The sequence below is a fragment of the Haliotis asinina genome, chromosome 6 (assembly GCF_037392515.1).
Source record: "Haliotis asinina isolate JCU_RB_2024 chromosome 6, JCU_Hal_asi_v2, whole genome shotgun sequence".
Classification (NCBI taxonomy): Eukaryota; Metazoa; Mollusca; class Gastropoda; order Lepetellida; family Haliotidae; genus Haliotis; species Haliotis asinina.
This window is the reverse complement of record NC_090285.1, coordinates 63891022-63914946: the sequence shown is the minus strand read 5'-3', so window position 1 is coordinate 63914946 and position 23925 is coordinate 63891022. Positions and strand designations below refer to the sequence as shown.

Genomic DNA, 23925 nt, shown 5'->3' with positions numbered 1-23925 from the left:
GATCAATTAATAAAGTTTTCCCTTATGTTTGTCAAAGGTTGAGAAATGGGATGGGTGCTTCTAACTATATATAAAAAGTGGCTGGTGTCATTACACTGAGTTCACACTGAGTTACATAATCATCTAATTTTCATCATTGACGGTGTATATGTATAATAAAGCACTCCTCCTCGGAGTGCTGAGAGTGCCGGGAGTGCTCCTATGGCTGGGAAAGTAAGCAGCCCTTCACCATCTGGTGGAGAGAAGTAAGACTTCGAGCACTCACGGTCTTACTTCTCCCCACCCTCCGGCCTCGGATCTTAACCTCGGAGTCGTGCTTTATGATGTGGTTTCTGATAAAGTCACAATTCAAGCACATGCTTTAAAAGTTTACATGGTATTATTTTTAATTCCTCTTTCTTTGCGACTATGAAATATTATGGTTAAACCTGTGGAGACCCGAGTTGGAATCGGTCTTCAGCAACCCAGCAACCCAGGATCAATTCTAACCCGAACCTTCAAGGGTAGAGTATATGAAAACGTTAGATCAAAATATTCTACTCCACTTTTGACAAGGATTACCATCCCCTGAGACCCGTGAAGGTTCGGGGTAGAGAAGGCCTTCAGCAACCCATGCTTGCTATAAAAGGAGACTGTGCTTGTCGTAAGCGACAAACGGGATCGGGTGGTCTGGCTCGCTGACTTGGTTGGCAAAGGTCATCGATTTCCAGTTGAACAGCTCGGTGCTCATGCTGTTGATCACTGGATTGTCTGGTCTAGACTCTAATGTTTACAGACCACAGTCATATAGCTGGAATATTGCTGAGTGAGGCGTAAAAATAAACACACCATTCACACCACAAACACATCACACCATTCTCAGACACAGACGTCATTCTTTTACATGTCAAAATGTATATTGAGATAGTATGATGTATGTGACTGTTACTCCATTCCACATTTGATTAGACACAGAACCAAGTCGAAGTGTTGTGGACAAGTGTTATCTTGCGCTGCAGCCCAACTTCCTACTGACACTGTAGGGTGAGAAGGCACAAAACAGCAACCCGGTTGTGACAGACAATTAGCTGCATGACTCTGGGATTGCAGGTTACAATTACAGATTATGACAATGGGTCATACTTTATACTTCAAATCAGAAACATTGAAAGTACTTGGAGCAATAGCGTCAATAAATGAGACCTGGTAATACGACAATCATAAACAAAACATTCACCCTTATGACAGTGGTGGCGTTGTGGTCCTATGCACAGAGCTCAGGTCAAAATAACTTATAGTTGAGCTCGGACAGACCTCGGATGGGTGACCTTGTTCGACTCCGTGAAAGGTTCTAATTCTGCCTCACAACGAACCACATGTGATACATGTCGTCTCACCTTAGGAAGATGTGTTTGTTCAAAAATGCCTCACCGAGCAGAAAATGGGTACCCGCTTGAATAAAGTCATGTGACTATTACCTTCTAACGCCTGGCTGCCTGTGTTATCCCGTGTTATCCTGTGTATCCAGGGTAATAAGAGTGAGATTTTGATCAAGTGTCTCGAGCAGTCACTTGCTGTTTGTTGACTGTACGCTATAGAAGATGACTTAATATTCTGATGCTATATACGGATATCAAATGTTGATTATTACAATATGTCAGACCACCAAAGACCAAAGACATGTGATGTCAGTGTAGCCCACGAGGTTGTGGTACTTCACAGATTCTTCTACTGCTAGACACATATTAGATGATCCTGCGCGCTAAACGCATTTGTGACAAGAGAGGTGTTACAACGAATTGGGCGAGTACACTTGGCTGCTACAGATAGCTTGACGATTATGCACGTGCAATACATGCTAACCGTGACATGAAATAAACGCCGCACATTCCTTCGAATGATAAGACTGCAATTTCAGGCATAAGTTACTGATATTCCACGCTAACCTTTAGTTAAGACGAAGACAAATAGATGATTGGGGGCATTGACAAGCATTTTAGATATTCAACAATTTTGTTTTAAAAAAAACCCAAAAAACAGGAAAATGTCATTTGCTTCGTGAAATGGATCGGTGGTCCTAAACATATTTGCTCAGTATATTGTGTTGATTCAATTCGTTGGGATTGTACCTGTTCCCGACCCGTGAAGGTCCCGGGGTAGAATAGGCCTTCAGCAACCCATGCTTGCCATAAAAGGTGACTATGCTTGTCGTAAGAGGCGACTAACGGGATCGGGTGGTCAGACTCGCTGACTTGGTTGGCACATGTCATCGGTTCCCAATTGCGCAGATCGATGCTCATGTTGTTGATCACTGGATTGTCTGGTTCAGACTCGATTATTTACAGACCGTCGCCATATAGCTGGAATATTGCTGAGTGCGACGTAAAACTAAACTCACTCACTCACTGTACCTGTTCCCAAATCGAGTGTGCTATACCAATTTATGCGTGAAACGCACGGGGAAAATGAACTTCTCGATATTTATCAGACAACCTGTCTCCTCCTTGTTTCAAGTGGATCGTTCTGTGGGGCGTTCCCAGGTATGCAAATTGGGGTCATTTGTCAGGTCGTGGATAGTCTTATATGTGTTAACCAGTAAGTATAAACACACCACTTCACAGCACTAATCTAATTCAACCGGACCTTTTACACAGTGAAAATAAGATATCATTTAACAGTACTTACTAGATAATAAAACATTTGTACTTAAATATAAGTGGTGAGAGGGCATTAATACTTTAAACAAAGTGTGTGAATGGACAGGGTGATATAATATAGTATGATATACACAAAATGATTACAAATAATGATAAGTGTAACGTGTGACTAACCATGAAAATGAGTTATATATCTTGGGAGGAGGTTGCGGAAGTTTATGTCTCATGATCCCCCTTCCCACCGACCCCAACCAACACCCCCCACTCAACAGCCCTCAGTTCTATGAGATAAGAGACACGGTTATTACTGAAAGGGATATAATCAATAACACTGACTTCTACATATCTAGATCGTTCACGAGCCATATCAACCAACTGACACCCCTGTATGACATGAACTGGTATACGGCTTTTTCTACATACTGTTGTGGCCGTGAAATCATCACAGGTAGGCAATTCATTTCACTTAACGATACCAGCTTTTCAGTCACAAACCCAAGGGACATATTGTTTTTAAATATCAGGAAAAAAGGGAGTTTGAAAGGGATGTATATGGTCGTATATTGCTGCCTTGACCCAGTCAGTTTTCGGCCAATGGAGCGTGAGTGCAAATGTGCTCCAAACGTTTATTGCTTTCACCAGCAATAGCGACAGGTGAACGAGTTAAAATTTAAAGTCGCACGGGCATTATTAGTTACAGGCCCCCCTAAGTAATTGAAGGAATTACAGCAAATTTGAAGGAATTGCATCTCAAATGTAAACAAACGCAGCCCACTCGCGAAACAATTGCAGCGATATCGGTAGTTTAGCGGTAATAACAGAAACACATCGGCCCTATCGGAAGCAATGTCGGTAATACTGGAAACACGCTCGGCCATCTTCGGAGATTTTCCGGTCGCGAGCGGAAACTCACGCAGCAAAACATGGCGTCGTTGGAAGAAACACCCGTCTCGGTGAGTTGTGTTTTTAGTTCCTACTATTACATTTTTATACTTATCCATCTTTGACCACCCGTGTTGAATGCGTTTAGGTATGATGTGTTGTCGGGGGAATAGCTTATGTTTTTAGGAAAAGATAGTCATTCTAGAAGAGTGTCACAAGTCATGCCCCTGGAGGTTGTTTACATCTCAACATCGAAGTCGTGCCGATGATGACGAACGTTTTACACTTTATTGATATTTTCCCAAACATCCCCATTTTCACAAACATGTAACCTTCTGATGTCTTAAGAGTCACATGTACATGTGGTACCTTTGATAAACTGTACTAAAGGTGTCCTGAATACAGTGCTTCTCATGATGTATAAACACACCTATATTTCAAGTTTATAGTTATAGAACATGACACATAACCCAAGCATTGATCACCAAACACCAAATTCAGTTCCAACACTGGGAAAGCGTGCAAACAACCCACCACTCTGCTGAAAGAGTGTGTATGGTTTTACTTCACTTTTAGCAATATTTCAGCAATATCACGATGTAGAACACCGGACTTGGGTCTCATGATGAGCAAACAATTTATAACCAGCCATGCTGAAGGAGTAGAATTCATGCTCTCAAATTTTCTTTGGGTACATGCTCACCCAGACTGCTTAGAGGAAACAAAATAGGCTCAGTGCTGATGAAAATGTATATACTTTATATATTCTCTGGTTTTATGAATTTACTGGAATCACTGACTGATGAAAATAAACTGTAATTATGACTTGACAACAACAACACTCCATTTTCCTGTCAAACTCTTTCATACAACGATACATAACCGATACAGTGTAATCAATGTACAGTGGTAAACATGTGCAAGGAGTGCTTTCATTGATTTTGTCCATGCCAATGCTGGGGGCCACTTAGTAGACTTACTTTGGCGTCATAAAAACCATCATCACCCCGCCCCAGTGGTAAATTATCAACGGTCCCTTACATAATTACGATCGATTTTCTAACAAACATTGGGACATGTCTATATTTTCCGTAGTATTGAGATGGTAGTTGGGGTGAAATACACTCCCACTGCACGCTTTTCAACTTGACACGACTCAGCAGAAGTAAATACTCTTCCGTGTTCAATTGAGAAGTTGTGCGTAGGAAACGCGTACGACCCGGTCACATAAGCTCCGCCCACTCATGCTTATTTATGTGGACTGAAGACCTGTCGGGGTTTAAGGGCTCAATACGCACATAAGAAACCTTTTATTTTCTCAGGGTTTTTGGTTTGGTTAAATCAAACAGTTGACAATGTTCCATCAAGAGGGCTTAATCTCACGTCGATTGAGGTTTTTGATGGTGTTGATTGCCAGGTCTCCATGTAAACGTGTTACTAATTGTTTGCTCAGTATTCTAGACGTTGATAAGTAAAAACTCTGAGGGATGATTTATTGTCTAACTTGTCTATAGAAATTTGTGAAGGGAGGTAAGGGATCTTCACCTGAATTGTTATAAACTCAATTGTACCTATCACCTCGACACTAAAATGGCGCAATTAACGACATGTTGCTTTAAACACTATCATTTAGATCATAACAAAGTCAGCATAATATCACACCTGGTGCAGAGTGTCCGGTAACTATATCCCTGTAGAAACTGGTCGGTGGTACACAGGTGCTTTTGCATATGTTTGTGACGAGAGCAACCGGTGGAATATTTTCATGTGTCATCCTAACCGAGCCATGTCATTATAGGTGTTTACATCACTTGACCGTGCTCACTCAACGTAAACAAGCAGGTACTCATGTTTTGAGGAATGCAGTTGTAATACTGGTTCTGGGGATAGGGTCTGAGACGCCACGCCCTTAAGGAGATTGGATACATATATTTCACTCTGGATACTCCAGATACTTTATGTACATGGTCAAACATGCAGCTGGTTAGGAAGACATAGACCTTGAAACAACAGGTACGTAATTATCAGCTAAGTATCAGATAATGATAAACAATAGCCAGCTCACTGTGTTTGGTCGAATTTATAGTTATCCGAATATTAGAGACCATGTATGAAATGGGGTAAGGTTCTGTCTTTACTCATTGTTTGTTTCGAGTGTATTCCACTGTTTCTGTTGAGAATCAGGTGCGGTGTTATACATTGTGTGAGAGTGTTCCGAGTATATTCCACTGTTTCTGTTGAGAATACGGTGCGGTGTTATACATTTTGTGAGAGTGTTCCGAGTGTATTCCATTGTTCTGTTGAGAATCAGGTGCGGTGTTATACATTGTGTGAGAGTGTTTCAAGCGTAGTCAACTATTTCTGTTGAGAATAAGGTGCGGTGTTATACATTGTGTGAGAGTGTTCCGAGTGTATTCCATTGTTCTGTTGAGAGTCAGGTGCGGTGTTATACATTGTGTGAGAGTGTTTCGAGTGTATTCCACTGTTTCTGTTGAGAATAAGGTGCGGTGTTATACATTGTGTGAGAGTGTTTCGAGTGTAATCCACTGTTTCTGTTGAGAATCAGGTGCGATGTTATACATTGTGTGAGAGTGTTTCGAGTGTATTTCCACTGTTTCTGTTGAGAATAAGGTGCGGTGTATACATTGTGTGAGAGTGTTTCGAGTGTATTCCACTGTTTCTGTTGAGAATAAGGTGCGGTGTTATACATTGTGTGAGAGTGTCTTACACATTGTATTACACCGTTGGTGACACATGTATCGATCCCCAAAGTGTCATGTAGTGACACACATATCAATCTGACAAGTGTTATACAGTGACACACATCAAACTGCCAAGTGTTACACATCTGTATATACAAGATTGTGCCACTGAATAATTTGTTTATGTATTGGGAATTCTAAATGTTGTATAACGATGAGCTATTCTCATGAGCAAGTACGTTTTTGTTTCAGACACAATGTTGAGGATTCATCTTGTGTCGCTGACATTTACATTCTGCCAAGGAAATGAACAGACTTGTGCCTTGCATTTTGACATGCAATATGGAGGTATGTTTGCTGATTGTACTGGAAGAAAACTTCAACAAGTTCCATATTACCTTCCAGTAAATATAACAGCATTGGATATCAGTGAAAATGATCTGACAGTTCTTAAAAATAAGACTTTCTACAGGTACAGGAAGCTCATCTTTCTGAATATCAACATGAACCCATTGTCAAAGTTGGAACCAGAGGCTTTCAGAGGCCTGTTTAATCTCACCATACTTCTCATTGCTCGGAACAAATTACCATCTGACAATGTGTCTTTCCCAAACGACGTGTTTCGTGACCTTATGAGTTTGCAAACTCTAAACCTTGAAAAGACTGAAATGAGCTCATATCCGGATTGGGTGTTTCCTCCTCTCGTCAAGCTCCACAGTCTGTATATCGACTCAGTTCCTGATCCTATGTTTGGTCCAGGATTCTCCAAACTAGAAAGTCTGAAATTACTCCAGATGGACTCAAGGTTTCTATATGAAGGAGAATGTTCCATAGAAAAATTAAGAAATGAAACATTTCAAAGTTTAAATGAAACAAAGCTTGAGGTTTTGATTTTAAATGAATGTAGCAACTTAGGTAACTCTGAATCAGACGTTCTAGAGCCACTAATGTTTCTCAAAGAGTTGGAACTAACTCACAACCACATAGGAAACCACAACGCTTTATATATTCTCCATCCCTTCGTAAATCGGAACATGACCAGAATTTGGTTCAATGGTACATACAAGCACGAAATGCACGATGAAAAAGACCTTGTGGATAAAAGCGTGCCTAAAGAAAGTATGCGTTATCTGAATAAAATATGTGTGACTGAATTATCTTTAAGAAATAACCAATTATACTTAATCGAATATGCAGCAATCTACAAAGATCCGTTTAAAAGCTGTTTGAAAGTTTTTGATGTGTCTGACAACTAATTTGTTGGGGATCCTGTTGCACTATATTTCCTTTTCCGATTTTCTAAACTTGAATATTTCGATGGTAGCCAGCAGAGAATAGCTGGTGACTTTGCAAGACAAGAAAGTGAGGAAACATTAAGTAACAACATAACTATAACGGTGACTTTGCCTCCTAAAATCAGTTATTTCGGTTTAACCGCTATAGCAGGAGCTTCAAGCATCATCCAAGAAATTGTATTTCAAAACACACACAATCTTGAAACTGTCCTGCTGGCTTCTAACTCGGTTGTTGGTTTGAAGCGCGTTGGGGGTTTAGAAAATGTTCACAATGTTGATTTATCAGGAAACAAGTTTGACAATGTGTTTGATTTGCACTCATTTGTAAACGCGACGCATTTGCCATTACGAAATTGCAAGTTACATTTTGCCCATGAATCCTTTACTGAGCATAGTGTATTCAGTCCTTTGAAATCCATACAATATTTGGATGTTTCAATGAATGGACTCAATGACATACCTCTCCATCCAGTCTCAAATACAATCATTCATCTAAATATATCTCACAATGAGTTTGACACCATTCCCATTGAAACCATTGATTATCCACATCTTATCCTTATAGACATGTCCTTCAATCTTATTGGACAGTTGGATAAAGGCACAAGGTCCAACCTCGATTTGTCATTTGAAAAGAACAACTTGAAAGTTATTCTCCAAGGGAACACCTTCTCGTGTAGACTTCATTCTTTGGTTGGTGGATACACCTGTCATATACGAGACTGACGGGAACTTCCCTTGCATTCTGGATAATGGCACAATGACAGGGACTGTTGATGTGGCCCATTATCATGACGGTTTGTTTCGCTACTGTACAGGGAAACTGATGCTTAGTATCACAGTTACATTTATGTTTGTAATGTTTACTTTAATTATTGCAGCCTACTTAGTCTCCAATAATCCAGTGCGATATCGTAATGCTTTGCTGAAACTCTTTGGACTGGGCATCCAATATTTAACACCTAAAGATTTTGATTTCACCTTGTATATCGGATATTTTGATGCTGACACTCCACTTGTCTATCAGAAACTACGACATGCATTAGAACTGTGTAACCATCCTGTGCGTCTGTTTCTGAAGGATCGGGATGTTCTTCCAGGTGTTCCTATCGCCGACGGTATTATTTGAGGTATCACGTACAGTTGGAAGTCTGTTCTGGTGATCTCAGATGACTTCCTTCAAGATCTTTCACAGTGGTCACAATTTACTATTGATGCAACCCTTTACTCTGTAACGGATTTGATTCCTAACCGGATCATTGTGCTTCTTGTTGGCCCCGTTCAGGTGGAGGACCCACCTGAGCGTCTACTGAATGTAGTGGAAGAAGATTGCATATTACGCATAGAGGACTACCAAGATGGGGACGAGACTCTGTGGAAGAATTTGAGAACAACTGCTGGAGTCTAAGGTGATGAAAGTTATCAAGTTTTTAATAAGACGACGACGATGATGATAATAGCCATAGTTGATGATGAGAAAGACTGTTGGAATCTAAAGGGATGAAATTCAGATATTGGATTACAATAACACGTGATATTTTTTTTACATACAAGGCTGCAATAACTGCTCTTCCAGTGAGAAACTGTTGAAAGTCCCAAAATACAACTCAAAGTCAGCAGGGCAGCGCTCTTTCAAATACAGTGCACCCTCAGTTTGGAATGCTCTTCCAAATGAACTCCGCAATTCCCTTTCTCTAAGTTCAGTGAAGACTGGTTTAAAAACATTCATACTTAAACAGGCTTTTCCTTAATATGTCCTTTTCCATCCAATTTTTGTGAGAGAAATGCGCAAAGATTCCTTTCAGAGATTAGCGCCATATAAAAGCTATCCATTATTATGTTTTACAGATTAGGATAGAATGCAGCAGAGAGGAATCGGGTGATCCTTGCACAGTCAGGCTGGTAAAGCTCATCATCAGCTCAGGGCCCTCGCCCCCTCTTCACGCAGCCCAGACAGCGAATGGGATTCTCCCAGGAAACACTGCCTAGTCGAACCCTCCAAGAACTTTTCGGAGAATATGAAGGCTCCCCAACACTGCAGCCTTCTGCATTACCCAGATTGTCAGTAGGGCTGTGCTCCCGGTGGAGAACCCGGGCACTCTTCTGATCTGCGCCAAGAAACAAAACCAAAGGCACCGAGAACAAAGGGGAGCCTGATGACAGTGTACTTGGGATGCAAGCGAGACCTTTTAAAGGCGAGGTCCGCATATTTATCATGCTTTTGCTGAATCTTGCCAATCACGTTGCTGTCAAAAGGGAAAATTCAATGATATAAATAATTTATTGGTCTTATCAAAAAGGACAAAATCAGGTTTGTTGGCTTGAATTCGTCTCAGGCTGTATATTGGCCTATTCCAGAGAAGTTTGAAAGCATCATTTTCCAGGACGCCCTGGACATGTTCAGGGTCGTACCATGGATGGACCTCGGGACCAAAGCCACAGGCATGGCGGAGACGATAATAAAAGCAACGAGCTATGCCACCATGTCTTTTAACATATGCGGTTTGTGCCAAGGAAGGGCATCCACTGACAAGGTGTTGGACAGTCTCTGTGAATTCACTGCAAAGACCACATTTCATGTTAACATTTTGATTAAGAATCTGGAGATTCTGGCGATTGCGAGTGTGAAGTGACTGGTCCTGAGCAGCAAAAAGGAAGCCCTCAGTTTCACATTTGAGACTAGCCGATTTCATCCAGGCGCAGGAGTCAGTTGGATTGCTGTTCTGTTCCACACGCTGCATGTGCACATAATGCAATGGCTTCTCAGACAGCTTCTCCACAAAGGACCGACTCTGGGCAGATTTGGTAAAGGACTTCACCTGGTTTACTCCCATCGCTGTACCGTCCAGCAGTACATCACCGTGAACAAAATCAGCTTCAAATTTCAGATAGTGTCCAATAACCTTGGCACGCTTAAAATAAATGTGGAATTCCTTGCTTTCATCGTGAATCTTGACGTGCATCACCAGAGGATCATCCGATAAATACATATGTGCAAAAGTACACAACAAAATTCTGTCATGAAGAGCTTCCACATTAATCAAACCCCGACCTCCTAAATTGATTGGCATATGTAAACGATTAAGAGGAACGGGGGTGGTGTGCTCTGTTATCGGACATGATCCTTCTGGTTAGGCGGTCAAGCCTCTGGATGTCTTGTTTGGTCCAATCAACTACTCCAAAGGAATAGGAGAGGACTGGCACAGCAAAAGTATTGGTGGCTTTGATCTTGTTTCGAGCATTTAGCTCTGAGCTCCAGTTATTCTTCAAACGAGATTTATACTATTATGATATATGTATATGTAAAGAGTTTGTATACTTTGTGTATATAAACGTTTACGTTCTGCTGTAGATGATGAAAGTTATCAAGTTTTTAGTATGCCGCCAAGGCCCGTAGGTAGCTTATAATGTTTTACAAATTATTTTTAGTGAATCAAAGTATTGACATAATATTTTCAGCAGACACATCTGATCACCGCAGCCCTGCAATCCACACAGTAACTGAAACTTGCAGAAGGACAAAATATATTTCATGATTATTGTGAACATTCATTCTCATTTCCACGAGTATTTACCTACATATCTGATTATAGTGATCTGCGTCTTGAGATTACTGTTGATTTATAATATCAGTTGACAGAAAGTAACCGTTTGTTGATGAAAGGTTTGTGACAGTGGATTTCGAAGCCTTCCAAAGTTTTCTTTTTGTGAAATTGTGATATTTGGTGGATAAGATTTCGAATTTGTCAAACTTGATTTTATGTGTAGGGGATTTCTTTTGGTGGTTGGAGAGTGCTGATTTTACTGTCTGCTTTAGTTGTTCAGGGTTTATGTTCTGTTCTGTCAAATTAATTGTGAATGTGATGTGTCTTATATATAGATCCGAGTTTTCTGCCGAGATCGTCCATGCTATACTTGTTTACATCAGTGACCAGTAACTAGAAAGTGGCCCAAATCGGCGAATGATCCAAATTTTGCAATGTAACAAATATTAGTGCGTTCTTATCAACTTTGACAAATGATAAATTTTCCCCACCCTTTCAGGCAGGATTTCGCGTCCTTACACTTCAAATTGTTACCTCCTCGTGATGACGCAAGAATGGCCTTGTTTTTCACCGAGCTCAAGACCGGTAAAACACCTGATGGATCACATGATAGATGTTGATGTTAGAGGACAGGTCTTTCAATTCAAAAACACACATTAATACGACAAGAACTGTTTGTATTACTTTTTCAACCGATATCCGTAAGAATAGGAAACGCCAGTATAGGTGCAAGCTCTCGTCCTGTTGATGTCTGCATAAAATAACGTAAAACCTCAACAGTCAAAGCACACAGCACACCTGCCTTCCCAGGTTACCAACAGAACCGTTTCGAAGCCATCGAAATCTACCGCCACTATCCTTTGATCAACAGCGACCAAAGATACCACATACCGTCGGCCTGTGAAGAACTGATCAGACTATGCACACTATCAAAACACCCTGTCAGTTTCTCGTTACACCCTAATTCTGCCTTCTTTATTGGCCTACTTCCCAAATGGCCTCTCCCAGTGATGTTCCAGTTGTTATTCAATTGCATGTTGTTAGTAATGTGAATCTACTGTTCATTTGGTTGTTTTCATTTTTTGTTTGATAAGGGTGTAAGACACTACATCGAAGAGCTTTTCATCCACAAAGTTGTGTTTCATGTTTCACACATTAATTCTCGAGTGATGATGCAATATAAAAAGAGGTTAACGTTGTCATCAATGAAGTTATCTGTTTCATTTTGCACACATAAATTCTTGAGTGATTATTGGTTCCGTTTGCAATAAAACCGTCGGTGTAAATCTTGTTACAGATCTGTTTACACACGGCTACCCGGTTTTTGATTGACCACTTGGCATACGTGATAAACGTGTAATGCGTTCGGTTCGAGACTGAGATTGGAATCAATTGCATCTTAAATTACAAAAATAGTGGGTTTATTTTCTAAATCTGATTCAATCCATCGATCTATAATTTTTGGTGTTGGTCTTTTGGTGACTTGAGTTGCGTCTTTTACAAGGATCTGAAACTGTCTCTAATGTCACTAGAAACAACGATGGGGTAGGATAGTGGTTAAAGCGTTCGTTCGTCACACCGAAGACTCGGGTTCTATTCCTTAATGTGTGAAGCCCATTTTTGGTTTATCTTGTGTTAGCTCCGCCAACTTTGATAACATGCCTGACCCTAGATTTTCGAAGCTGTCTCAGCACTAACGCTAATGTAAGTTAACGTTAATGTATAGCACACACGACTATCTCAGCGCTAACGCTAATGCAAGTTAACGTTAATGTATAGCACTTACGACTGTCTCAGCGCTAACGCTAATGTAAGTTAACGTTAATGTATAGCACTTACGACTATCTCAGCGCTAACGCTAATGTAAGCTAACGTTAATGTATAGCACTTACGACTGTCTCAGCGCTAATGCTAATGCAAGTTAACGTTAATGTATAGCACTTACGACTATCTCAGCGCTAACGCTAATGCAAGTTAACGTTAATGTATAGCACTTACGACTATCTCAGCGCTTAGCAAAAACCGGGACCCTGAACTTCCTTCTTATTTACATATACCATTTTTGATGGAAGATTGTGCCAAAACACCAGTAGCACTGAAGGGTCTCTTAGGGCGTACCTGCGGCACGTAATATCCTACGAATGGTCTATAGAGTTGTGATCTGGACGGCTGACCGGCCATGGTAGGGTGCTACCGTTACTAGTATGAAATCATTTCGCAATTCTTATTTTCCTGTGTAAATGTTCAGTTGTTTCTATTCCTTTAATTGCTGCCATGGAATCTGATAACTGTTTCATGGCCATGTTTATCTACCCCCTGACAGTAAATAAACCCTCACCTTTTTAAGATGCCAGCGAATAACAGAGGCATGTTTGCTGTCGTATTTGTTTACAATATCTCTTTATTAAGATATGATATGATATATGAGTCAAGGTCGGTAACTTCCTTGTACAAAGTGGGTTAAGTTAAACCAGTCAAGCGTAGCGGTATGGCCTCCGTTGGGGTTTGTTTAACAAAGACCGAACGCTCCATCATTGTCCCATTGTGAAATGCAGTGTAGTCGTGCAGTGACACTGTCTGTGTCATATCAATTTTCACGGCAGCATTACGTTCATTTGAAACAACTTCCTCATTGTTACAGGTCAAACAACTTCTTCACACACAACTATGTGATTCTGATTAAAGCTGTAGCTAGTACCATTTGAACGGGGCAGTGTTAAGGTAGGCAAAGGGACCCCATCTGTCTGTTATGAACTCAATTGTACCCTTCACCTTGACACAAATAGTGTGAAATTAATTAATCAGGATCGTATAGATCACAACGAAATCAGCATAAACTGAGTTAATAACGCCCTTCGAATTTCCCTTTGACCTATTCGTAAAAAATCTAACACAATGTTTGTTTTGTTTGAAACCTTTTTGACAGGTTTAGTTAATCAGGATCGTGTAGATCATACACAATGTTTGTTTTGACAGATATATGCATGTGAAGGGTAATCAAGTACCATCCATTTTTCTGATGGAAAGACTTTTCTGAAACTGTTCGTCTTTTTGTATTTAAGTATTTTATTTGCATGTTCACTATCTTGGTCTCCCCATGTTAATAACGAGTCTTGCAAGTTAGGAAAATTGCGATCCTTATAAATTCGAAGAAGCTGAACTTGTACGTATGTTTTGCTGTAATCGGTTTTTACATGTCAAGCGGTCGACGTCGAACCATGTAGTTAAGGGAGAATATGGCCGTTGTCCAATGAATAAAACTGTTTAATACTGGAGTAAAATGTTTGTAAATGAATGCCATAATAGGTTACTTTTATATTATAGACTGTGTGAATTGAGAATGGTAAAAACAAACTGGGCATCAAAAATGCAAGATATTCCTTACTATTTTTTGATCTAGTTTGATGTGGGAATAGCAGCAACATTCATGTAGTATTGATCAATTCGTATCAAACCTTATTTTTAGACTAAGAGCAAGTTATGAACATGAATGGCACTCATCGCTTGCAACGGTCCTAAATTTTCACTTAGAGATTCACTCCTTTGCCAATAACATCAGATTTCGTTTTGTACATTTTAGGAAAAGAGATTGAAAGATTTGTGTAGTTTTATTCTTGTATATATTAATCACACTCTTGAAGAACCATGCAAATTCATTCCACAAATCCCTGATGTCAATGTTTTTTATACTGTAAATACGACATATGTAACTTCTGGGAGATGGCCGATCCATTTCATTTTTGAATAAAATGTGTTTAAAACAAAACAGTTTTGAAATAATGATTGCTGTGATGGTTTGAACCAGCACTGTCACTACTACGGTAGAAACACCTCGCTCGGATAACACGGACATCTGGATTTTCAGCATTCGGAATCCTTTGACATTCGTTGCGAGGGGCCTGTGTCTATTCTTGCAGATTTTGAACGGGAGGATCTGTAACTTATGTCCTTATGACAGTCCCTGGGTGTTTCATGGGGTTCATGTTGGGTCTTCTGGGGTGCAATGGTAATGTTTGGATTGCGTTGTACTACAAATTTGTTATGACCGCTGGAGAGCGATGAGTCCTATACTTTCTCATCCCCGAAAGGGGTGGTTCTGAAAATGTTACACCAGTGATCTCCAGTACTGTTAAAGTTGGCCCAAAGCGTTATAATGAGATAAAACTTGCAGTCAAACAAATCCCCACACCATCACCAAGCCACAAACAAATGGTACGGCCGCATGAAACATCTTCTGGTTCATCTTCATCTATTGCTGAGTGCGGCTTACTGCAATTGGCTTACACAGGGAGAAAGCTAGAAGTAATGCACTTCTTAGACCTGTACCCAGTGGGTGAATCCCGTGTTCATTTGTATGGTATTAACAAACCTGGAAACAATCGGGATGACCAATTCCTACTATGCCGCTTATACATCCCCTACACAGGCGTCGGTACCAAAACCAGTATCATAACCACTGCGCAAATGTAGATCGTCAAGCAATGCCATTCCCGTCAAGACCGGAAGATGGAGCAATCCACTGAAGTCATGAATATGGTGCATTTTATCCTGCTTAAAATCATGTATGCAAGCTAGTCTCTTGACCCATGCGGTTTGTTTAGACAAAGATACGAAAGTCGGAAATGTCCATTGACGGTGAGTTGCAATTGTTTGACCATATAGGTTAGTGGATATTGTAGATCGACTGACACATGTGCTGTATCAATGTACTAGTAGTTACAGCTTTCCCCTGTAAACCTCTGTTGAAGCCATAATGGAGAGTGCAGGGTTAAATCACTTATGCTGGCACAAAGCAGTGGACGCACTTAAGTGGAACTACTCTGATAGACCAGTATTATGAAGATTGGAGACGAGACACGACCTCTTCTTCAAACAGCGTCAACAGCTTGTCCAGCGTGACCTGATCAAGTTGATACAAATGCATTGCGTGACTATGTCACAACTGGTTAGATCTAGTATTGTGAAAGGGTGCACCTTTGTCAGTTGATTGTCGACATGCCCGAACAGCCGAGACGTGGTTGCCGTTTGACGTGTCAGCATCCTGAAATGGTCAAAAAGAAGACACAGACAGCCCAGTGTTTCCGATGTGTGCATCTGTTTAAAGAAGTTATCTCGACCTGCGCTTATGCCACCGACCTCCCAGGCTCAGTAGCTGGGGTCAAGCTGAACGTACTGAAGTGTTCTACGTTTAAGCAGTCAATGAACCATACCCTCATAACTGCCTGTGAATATTAGCTTAATGTTAACCAGATTACTAGGTATTGATTATCTCCCCATAAACAGGTCGATGGTAAAGGGTTGTCTTCGCACATGTTTGTGAGGAGTGCAGCTGATGGCGTATCACCATGGGTCACATAATCCTAACCGAGCTACATCATATAACGCTTGACTGTGCTAACTCAACCAAAGCCAGCAGGTATTTAGAGGAACGAATCGGTGTTAATGTTGCTGAGGATAGGGTGGGAGACGCCATACGTATCAGTAAGGCTGATGGTCTCACTCTGGATACCCCGGGTGTTACACATACCGGTTAGGAGGACATAGACCTTGAAACAACAGGTGAGATAAGTATTAGATGCTTTGGTCAAAAGAAACATAAACAGTAGTCAACTCACTGCGTTTGTGCAAATTTATAGTTACACGAATATCAAAGACACACTGAAATGGGGTCAGGACGTATCGTAACGCACTGTGTGACAATGTTTTAAATGTATTTCATTGTTCGTGTTGACAATAAGATGTTTGTGCTATACATTGCATGACAGTGTTTCAGTGACCCGAATCGGAGAAACCAGGCCAGTTAGGAGAGGAGGCTGATGGTGTCACTCTGTGTGATTCTGGACGTTTTATGTAGTGGTTAGGAGGACACAGGCCTTGAAGCAAGAGGTGAGATAAGTACTTGATGCTTTGGTAAAGAGAAACATAAACAATAGCCAACTCCTTGAGTTTGTGCTAATGTAATTATACGGATATCAAAGACCATGTATGAAATGGGGTTAGGATGTACAGCATACCGGCATAAGTATTCGGAAAGTCCTGTGACGTAATTTTAATATGGTGTTAAGTCGCGCCGTAATTTCGAGGCACTGCAAAACCTACGTCGTCTAACACCATGTAAGTTTGACAGTTGTTGGTATGTCACGTGAGCCTCACGTGGACAAAGTTGTGACGTCACTTGTCGTCTGCTTCGTCGTATAAATAAGTTTGTTTATACATACCTAATTAAATTTAGCAATACAAAAAGTCAATGAGTCGAAATGGCACGTAATGACCGCCATGTTGATTTTCCGAATACTTATGGTGGAATACTGTATCTTGCTGACATTTGGGCGCGGTGTTCTTCATTGTGTGTTAGTGTTACAAATACATTCCACTGTTTCTACTGAGAGTAAGGCGCGGCGTTATACACTGAACCGCTAAATAGCGCCACTCCCTTTTTGAAATTGATACCAACGGAAAGAATTTCAAATGTGACATGTTTGATCAGCAATACTGTTGCGAGTGTGTATTTTCTGTATATTTTGTTATTAATTAAGTAGTAATTATTATTGGGTCACAACATTTAATGTTTTGAATAATAATTATGATGGGTCACATTTCGTTAAGAAAATGGTGAACACTTTTAGGATTCTGGTAGCAGGTTTTCCGGAAAAAAATCAGATTATCTGCCCTTGACCTATGTCCTGACTTCCGGGAGATTATACGAGGGCATTCCACGTGAGTGGCTATGGTCGTATGTGTTCGAAATTTCGGAAAATGACTGAACACACACACACACACACACGCACACACACACACAGACACACAGAGTGAGTTTGCTATATTATATTTTGTGACCCATTTTGCCTTAGACCTCATTTGTATTGTATTTGAAATCGGTGTTGTGAAATTTGTGACTTTGTATAACTTGCTCGCTTGCTTAGACCTAATAATACAATATTTCAATGTTTTAGACTTGTCTTTGTTCTGTTTTGGTGGTTCACGGGAGATGTCTTACATCGTTTATCATGACAAATTCTTAACCGTAACAATACTTAAAGACGAATTTCAGACAAATATAAGTCGGAATGAGGTCAGATGGCACGACAGTGCGATCCGAAAGTCAATAACGTGTATGGCCTCATTGAGCGTTGACAACTGCGTTGCATCGTCTGTATACGGAGTGGTTGAGACCATGGGAAGATGCGCAAGGCTCACCACCAATGTTTTTCCCGGACACAATCATTAGCGTCGTCGCCACACTCTCACTCTGCCATCAGCAGTTGAGACGCAATACCGGTAGGAGAAACTACAGTTTTGTTTCTCCTGGTGACGCCAATTCCGATGGTTTGTGGCCCACTGGAGACGAGTACGACGATTTCGAACTGTGCATCGGACTCTGGTAAGGCCTGCGACGTCTGACTTTCTCTGCCTCAAACGCTTCAGCACTGTGTCAGCGCTGATTGGTCTGGTGATTGCCAATGGTTGTAGCAATCTTTCAGGTGATGACAGACAATCTGCTGATTTTGAATTAACTTGTCACGGGCAGGTAATTCATTTCCGTTGTGCCTCCAGTGGCTTGGACTCGTTACTGCAGGTGATATATTGTTCGAAGATGAACAGAAAAAGTATTCGCAACATTTCTTGCAGTCTGGCCAGCATTCAGTCTTCACAAAATTTAGTCTCTGTTCCCTTGATAATCGTTGCATGGTGCTGCTGTCGGACAGTGAATGATTCGGAGCATGTTGTTTGGCTCTTCTTATAGGGATGACACCTCGTGATGTACGTGCTTGTCATTTTCATGAAATGCGCACAAAAAACCTCGTCCCGTCATTTCTTTAGTAACTGCGTTTTGACGAGATGTTTTTTGTAGCGAATACAGAATCTGAATCCAATTTTTCTTGAACATTGACTACGAACCATGTCTAGCTAACATATTAAAAGTGAGAAATACTTAAAATTAAGAGACGGACCACATCTGGCAAAAGGTTTGATAGGGTGACGCTTCTTTTTCGGTTCAGTATAGCTTTTGTGACAACATGTCTGATGTATTCCACTGCTTCTGTTGACATTCACTAGGGTATGGTGTCATACATCATGTATTGTGTTTCAAGTCTTTCATACCATTGGTGTCACGTGGATAGGCCTCCCAAGTGTTATGTTGAGACACCTACATCGAACTTTTTGATTGCCTTTTTATCTTTCGAATGCTTCATGCGTGTTGGTTCGTAACCTGTATCCAGAAATCAGTCCGTATCCCAGCAGGCACAAGCACAAGCACACGCACACGCACACATACACACACACGTGTACACATACATATATTAGGGATGTGCATCAAACCAACGTAGTACCACTGCCTCGTCAATTTCACTGGATACTGGTTATAACGTTGGAGAAAGCATTGGTCCACACCAAAACAATTACCAGTTGAATGAATCAACAATGCATAAGAGAATGCATCAGAATCACATAGGATTGTAATGTTAACAAAATACTGCATCACAATGAGCGATTCCCGTGTACGTTTTGTTGTTTCAGACACAATGCTGAGGATTCTTCTTGTGTCGCTGACATTTACATTCTGCCATGGAAATGAACAGACTTGTGCCTTGCATTTTGATATGCAATATGGAGGTTTGTTTGCTGACTGTACTGGAAGAAAACTTCAACAAGTTCCAGACTACCTTCCAGAAAATATAACAGCATTGGATATCAGTGAAAATGATCTGACAGTTCTTACAAATAAAACTTTCTACAGGTACAGGAAGCTCATCTTTCTGAATATCAACATGAACCCATTGTCAAAGTTGGAACCAGAGGCTTTCAGAGGCCTGTTTAATCTCACCAAACTTCTCCTTGCTCGGAACAAATTACGATCCGACAATGTGTCTTTCCCAAACGACGTGTTTCGTGACCTTATGAGTTTGCAAACTCTAAACCTTGAAAAGACTGAAATGAGCTCATATCCGGATTGGGTGTTTCCTCCTCTCGTCAAGCTCCATAGTCTGTATATTGACTCAGTTTCTGATCCTATGTTTGGTCCAGGATTCTCCAAACTAGAAAGTCTGAAATTACTCCAGATGGACTCAAGGTTTATGTATGGAGGAGGATGTTCCATAGAAAAATTAAGAAATGAAACATTTCAAAGTTTAAATGAAACAAAGCTTGAGGTTTTGGTTTTAAATCACTGTAGCGACTTAGATAACTCTGCATTAGGCGTTCTAGAGCCACTAATGTTTCTCAAAGAGTTGGAACTAACTCACAACCACATAGGAAACCACAACGCTTTATATCTTCTCCATCCCTTCGTAAATCGGAACATGACCAGAATTTGGTTCAATGGTACATACAGGTACAAAATGCATGATGAAAAAGACCTTGTGGATAAAAGCCTGACTAAAGAAAGTATGCGTTATCTGAACAAAATATGTGTGACTGAATTATCTTTAAGAAATAACCAATTATACTTAATCGAATATGCAGCAGTCTACAAAGATCCGTTTGAGAGTTGTTTGAAAGTTCTTGATGTGTCTGACAACTATTTTGTTGGGGATGCTGGTGCACTATTTTTCTTTTTCCGATTTTCTAACCTTGAATATTTTGATTGTAGCCGGCAGGGAATAGTTGGTGACTTTCCAAGGCAACAAAGTTATGAAACATTAAGTAACAACATAACTATAACGGTGACTTTGCCTCCTAAAATCAGATATTTCGGTTTAACCGCTATAGCAGGAGCTTCAAACATCATCCAAGAAATTGTATTTCAAAACACACACAATCTTGAAACTGTTCTGCTGGCTTCTGACTTGGTTCTTGGTTTGAAGCGCGTTGGGGGTTTAGAGAATGTTCACAATGTTGATTTATCAGGAAACAAGTTTGACAATGTGTTTGATTTTGAATCATTTGGAAACGCGACGCATTTGTCATTACGAAATTGCAAGTTACAATTTGCCCATGAATCCTTTACTGAGCATAGTGTATTCAGTCCTTTGAAATCCATACAATATTTGGATGTTTCAATGAATGGACTCAATGACATACCTCTCCATCCAGTCTCAAATACAATCATTCATCTAAATCTATCTCGCAATGAGTTTGACACCATTCCCATTGAAACCATTGATTATCCACATCTTATCCTTATAGACATGTCCTTCAATCTTATTGGACAGTTGGATAAAGGCACAAGGTCCAACCTCGATTTGTCATTTGAAAAGAACAACCTGAAACTTATTCTCAAAGGAAACACCTTTTCGTGTAGCTGTGAAAATCTGGACTTCATTCTTTGGTTGGTGGATACACCTGTCATTTACGAGACTGACAGGAACTTCCCTTGTATTCTGGATAATGGCACAATGACAGGGACTGTTGATGTGGCCAAGCATCATGAAAGACTGTTTCGCTACTGTACAGGGAAAATGATGCTTAGTATCACAGTTACATTTATGTTTGTAATGTTTACTTTAATTATTGTAGTATACATAGTCTCCAATAATCCAGTGCGATATCGTAACTCTTTGCTGAAACTCTTTGGACTAGGCATCCAATATTTAACACCTAAAGATTTTGATTTCACCTTGTATATCGGATATTTTGATGCTGATATTCCACTTGTCTATCAGAAACTACGACATGCATTAGAACTGTGTAATCATCCTGTGCGTCTGTTTCTGAAGGATCGGGATGTTCTTCCAGGTGTTCCTATCGCCGACGGTATTATTTGCGGTATCACGTACAGTTGGAAGTCTGTTCTGGTGATTTCTGACGACTTTCTTCAAGATCTTTCACAGTGGTCACAATTTACCATTGATGCAGCCCTTTACTCTGTAACGGATTTGATTCCTAACCGGATCATTGTGCTTCTTGTTGGCCCCGTACAGGTGGAGGACCTACCTGAACGTCTACTGAATGTAGTGGAAGAAGATTGCATATTACGCATAGAGGACTACCAGAGTGACATAGACTGTAATCTGTGGAAGGATTTGAGAAAAACTGCTGGAGTCTAATGCGATGAAAGTTATCAAGTTTTTAATAGGCCGCCAAGATCGTAGGTACCTTAGAATGTTTTACAGATTATTTTTAGTGAATCAAAGTATTGACATAACAGTATTTTCAGCAGACAGATCTGATCACCGCAGCCCTGCAGTGCACACAGTAACTGAAATCTGTGACAAGGACTAGATAAATTTCATAATCATTTTAAACGTTCATTTCTATTTCCATGTTTATTGACCGACATTTCATCTAACTCATGAAGGGGATCCACGTGCACGTCTTTAGATTACCGTTGATTTATGATGTCAGTTGAAAGGCAGCAACCGTAAACCTCAACAGCCAAAGCAGACATCACATCTACCCTCTCAGACTACCAACACAAATAAAATCAGTCTCCACAAATCTTTGATGAACAGCGACGAAGGACACGACATACCATCGACCAATGAAGAATTAATCAAACTATAGACACTAGCAAGGCATCGTGTTAGAACTTAACACCCCCTGCTTTATTGGACTCGTCCCGAAATGGCATTTCGAAGGGATGTAGCAGTTGTTATTCAATTACGTGTAGTTGTTTATATGCTGTTCGTCAAAACATATGTATATCTGCAATAAACAAGAGCTTGTCATCCACAAACTTGTATGTTTCATCTTTCACACAGATCTGTTTCCACAGTGAAGGCACCCACCCTCATCTTGCAACGATCACACGGCATGCGTAATAAACGTTTCAAGTGTTCAGTTCTTGACCGAGATCGGAAGTGTCTATTCTACCTCAGATTACAGAAATAGTGGGTTTATTATCTAAATCTATTTCTACGCCTCGATCTAGCAAGTGGCTTTCCTCTTTTGGTGACAGGAGTTCCGTCTTTTACTAAGCTCATAATCGGCCTCTGCTGCCACTGGAAACAGGACGATGGGGTGGCTTATTGGGTAAATCGCTCTTCGTGCCCGCAGCCCAGAGTCCGAAAATTGCCCTTGACTACACACTCCAGTATCCTTTTCTGCTACTGTTGGTTAAAATCGTGCGTCAAGGTCGGTAACTGCCTTGCACAAAATAGGTTAAGTGGGCCTGGCATGCGTAGCGGTATGGCCTCCGTTTTGGCTTGTTTAACAAAGACTGAATTGTTCACATGCATCCGAACACTCAGTCCTTGTCCCATTGTGTGCTACACCTATATCTGAACAGCATTATTTTCCCCGTATATTCCACTGTAGCTATGCAGTATGTATGTATGAGGCCCATTAAGTGGTGACCTGATATAGTAGGGCATATGAAACGTAGCGGTATGGCCTCTGTGGTGGCCTGTTAAGCAAAGACTGAATTGTTCACATGCATCCGAACACTCCATCCCTATCCCATTGTGAAATGCACTTATTTCTCAAAATCATTTTCTTCAGCGTATGGAGGGCCTCCATTGTAGCCGTGCAGTGACAATGAATCCGCACACGTACACGCACACGCACACGCACATGCACACGTATACGCACACAGACACACAAAGAGTTGTTTTATCATGCACATGAGTACTTTATGAGTATTGTAGGCTCAGAACCTTTTTGACATTCCCTCGCGCCCATCGCTGAAGACCAGGAGGAAGGAAATATCCTTGAACGTGACGTTCAACTCATTTAACCTCTCTGATGTCCTGCTTATCCACCGGAACAAAACATCGGCTTTGACGGGCGCTTTGACACCGCGTCTCATTGGCTGCCGTTATCACAGAGCAGGTAGTATGAGAAACCTGTTTTCTCTCCTTAGATGCCTAGCAATACATCGCATATTATTGTATGACATTGTTACAGGTCACACAACTTCCCCATACACAGCTATGTAGTCCTGATTAAAGCTGTAGCCATTATCATGTGAAGGTATCATGCTACG

General features: G+C 40.7%; 1 protein-coding gene and 1 pseudogene across 3 annotated transcripts; both read left to right on the top strand.

The window, feature by feature from the left end:
• The first annotated feature begins 6477 nt into the window (after nt 1-6477).
• LOC137287533 (toll-like receptor 4) lies at nt 6478-8984 on the top strand (annotated as a pseudogene).
• LOC137287531 (toll-like receptor 4) lies at nt 6493-22671 on the top strand. 3 transcript variants are annotated; one of them, XM_067819881.1, is made up of 3 exons: nt 6493-6568; nt 16826-16946; nt 19581-22671. In XM_067819881.1, the coding sequence occupies exon 3, from the start codon at nt 19586-19588 to the stop codon at nt 22046-22048; it is 2463 nt and encodes an 820-aa protein (XP_067675982.1). In that variant the 5' UTR covers nt 6493-6568; nt 16826-16946; nt 19581-19585; the 3' UTR covers nt 22049-22671. The 3 variants fall into 3 exon arrangements, with proteins under 3 accessions (XP_067675982.1, XP_067675983.1, XP_067675981.1); XM_067819882.1 differs by lacking the exon at nt 6493-6568 and adding an exon at nt 16399-16619 and having other exon boundaries at nt 16834-16946; XM_067819880.1 differs by lacking the exon at nt 6493-6568 and adding an exon at nt 16399-16619.
• The last annotated feature ends 1254 nt before the right edge of the window (nt 22672-23925 follow it).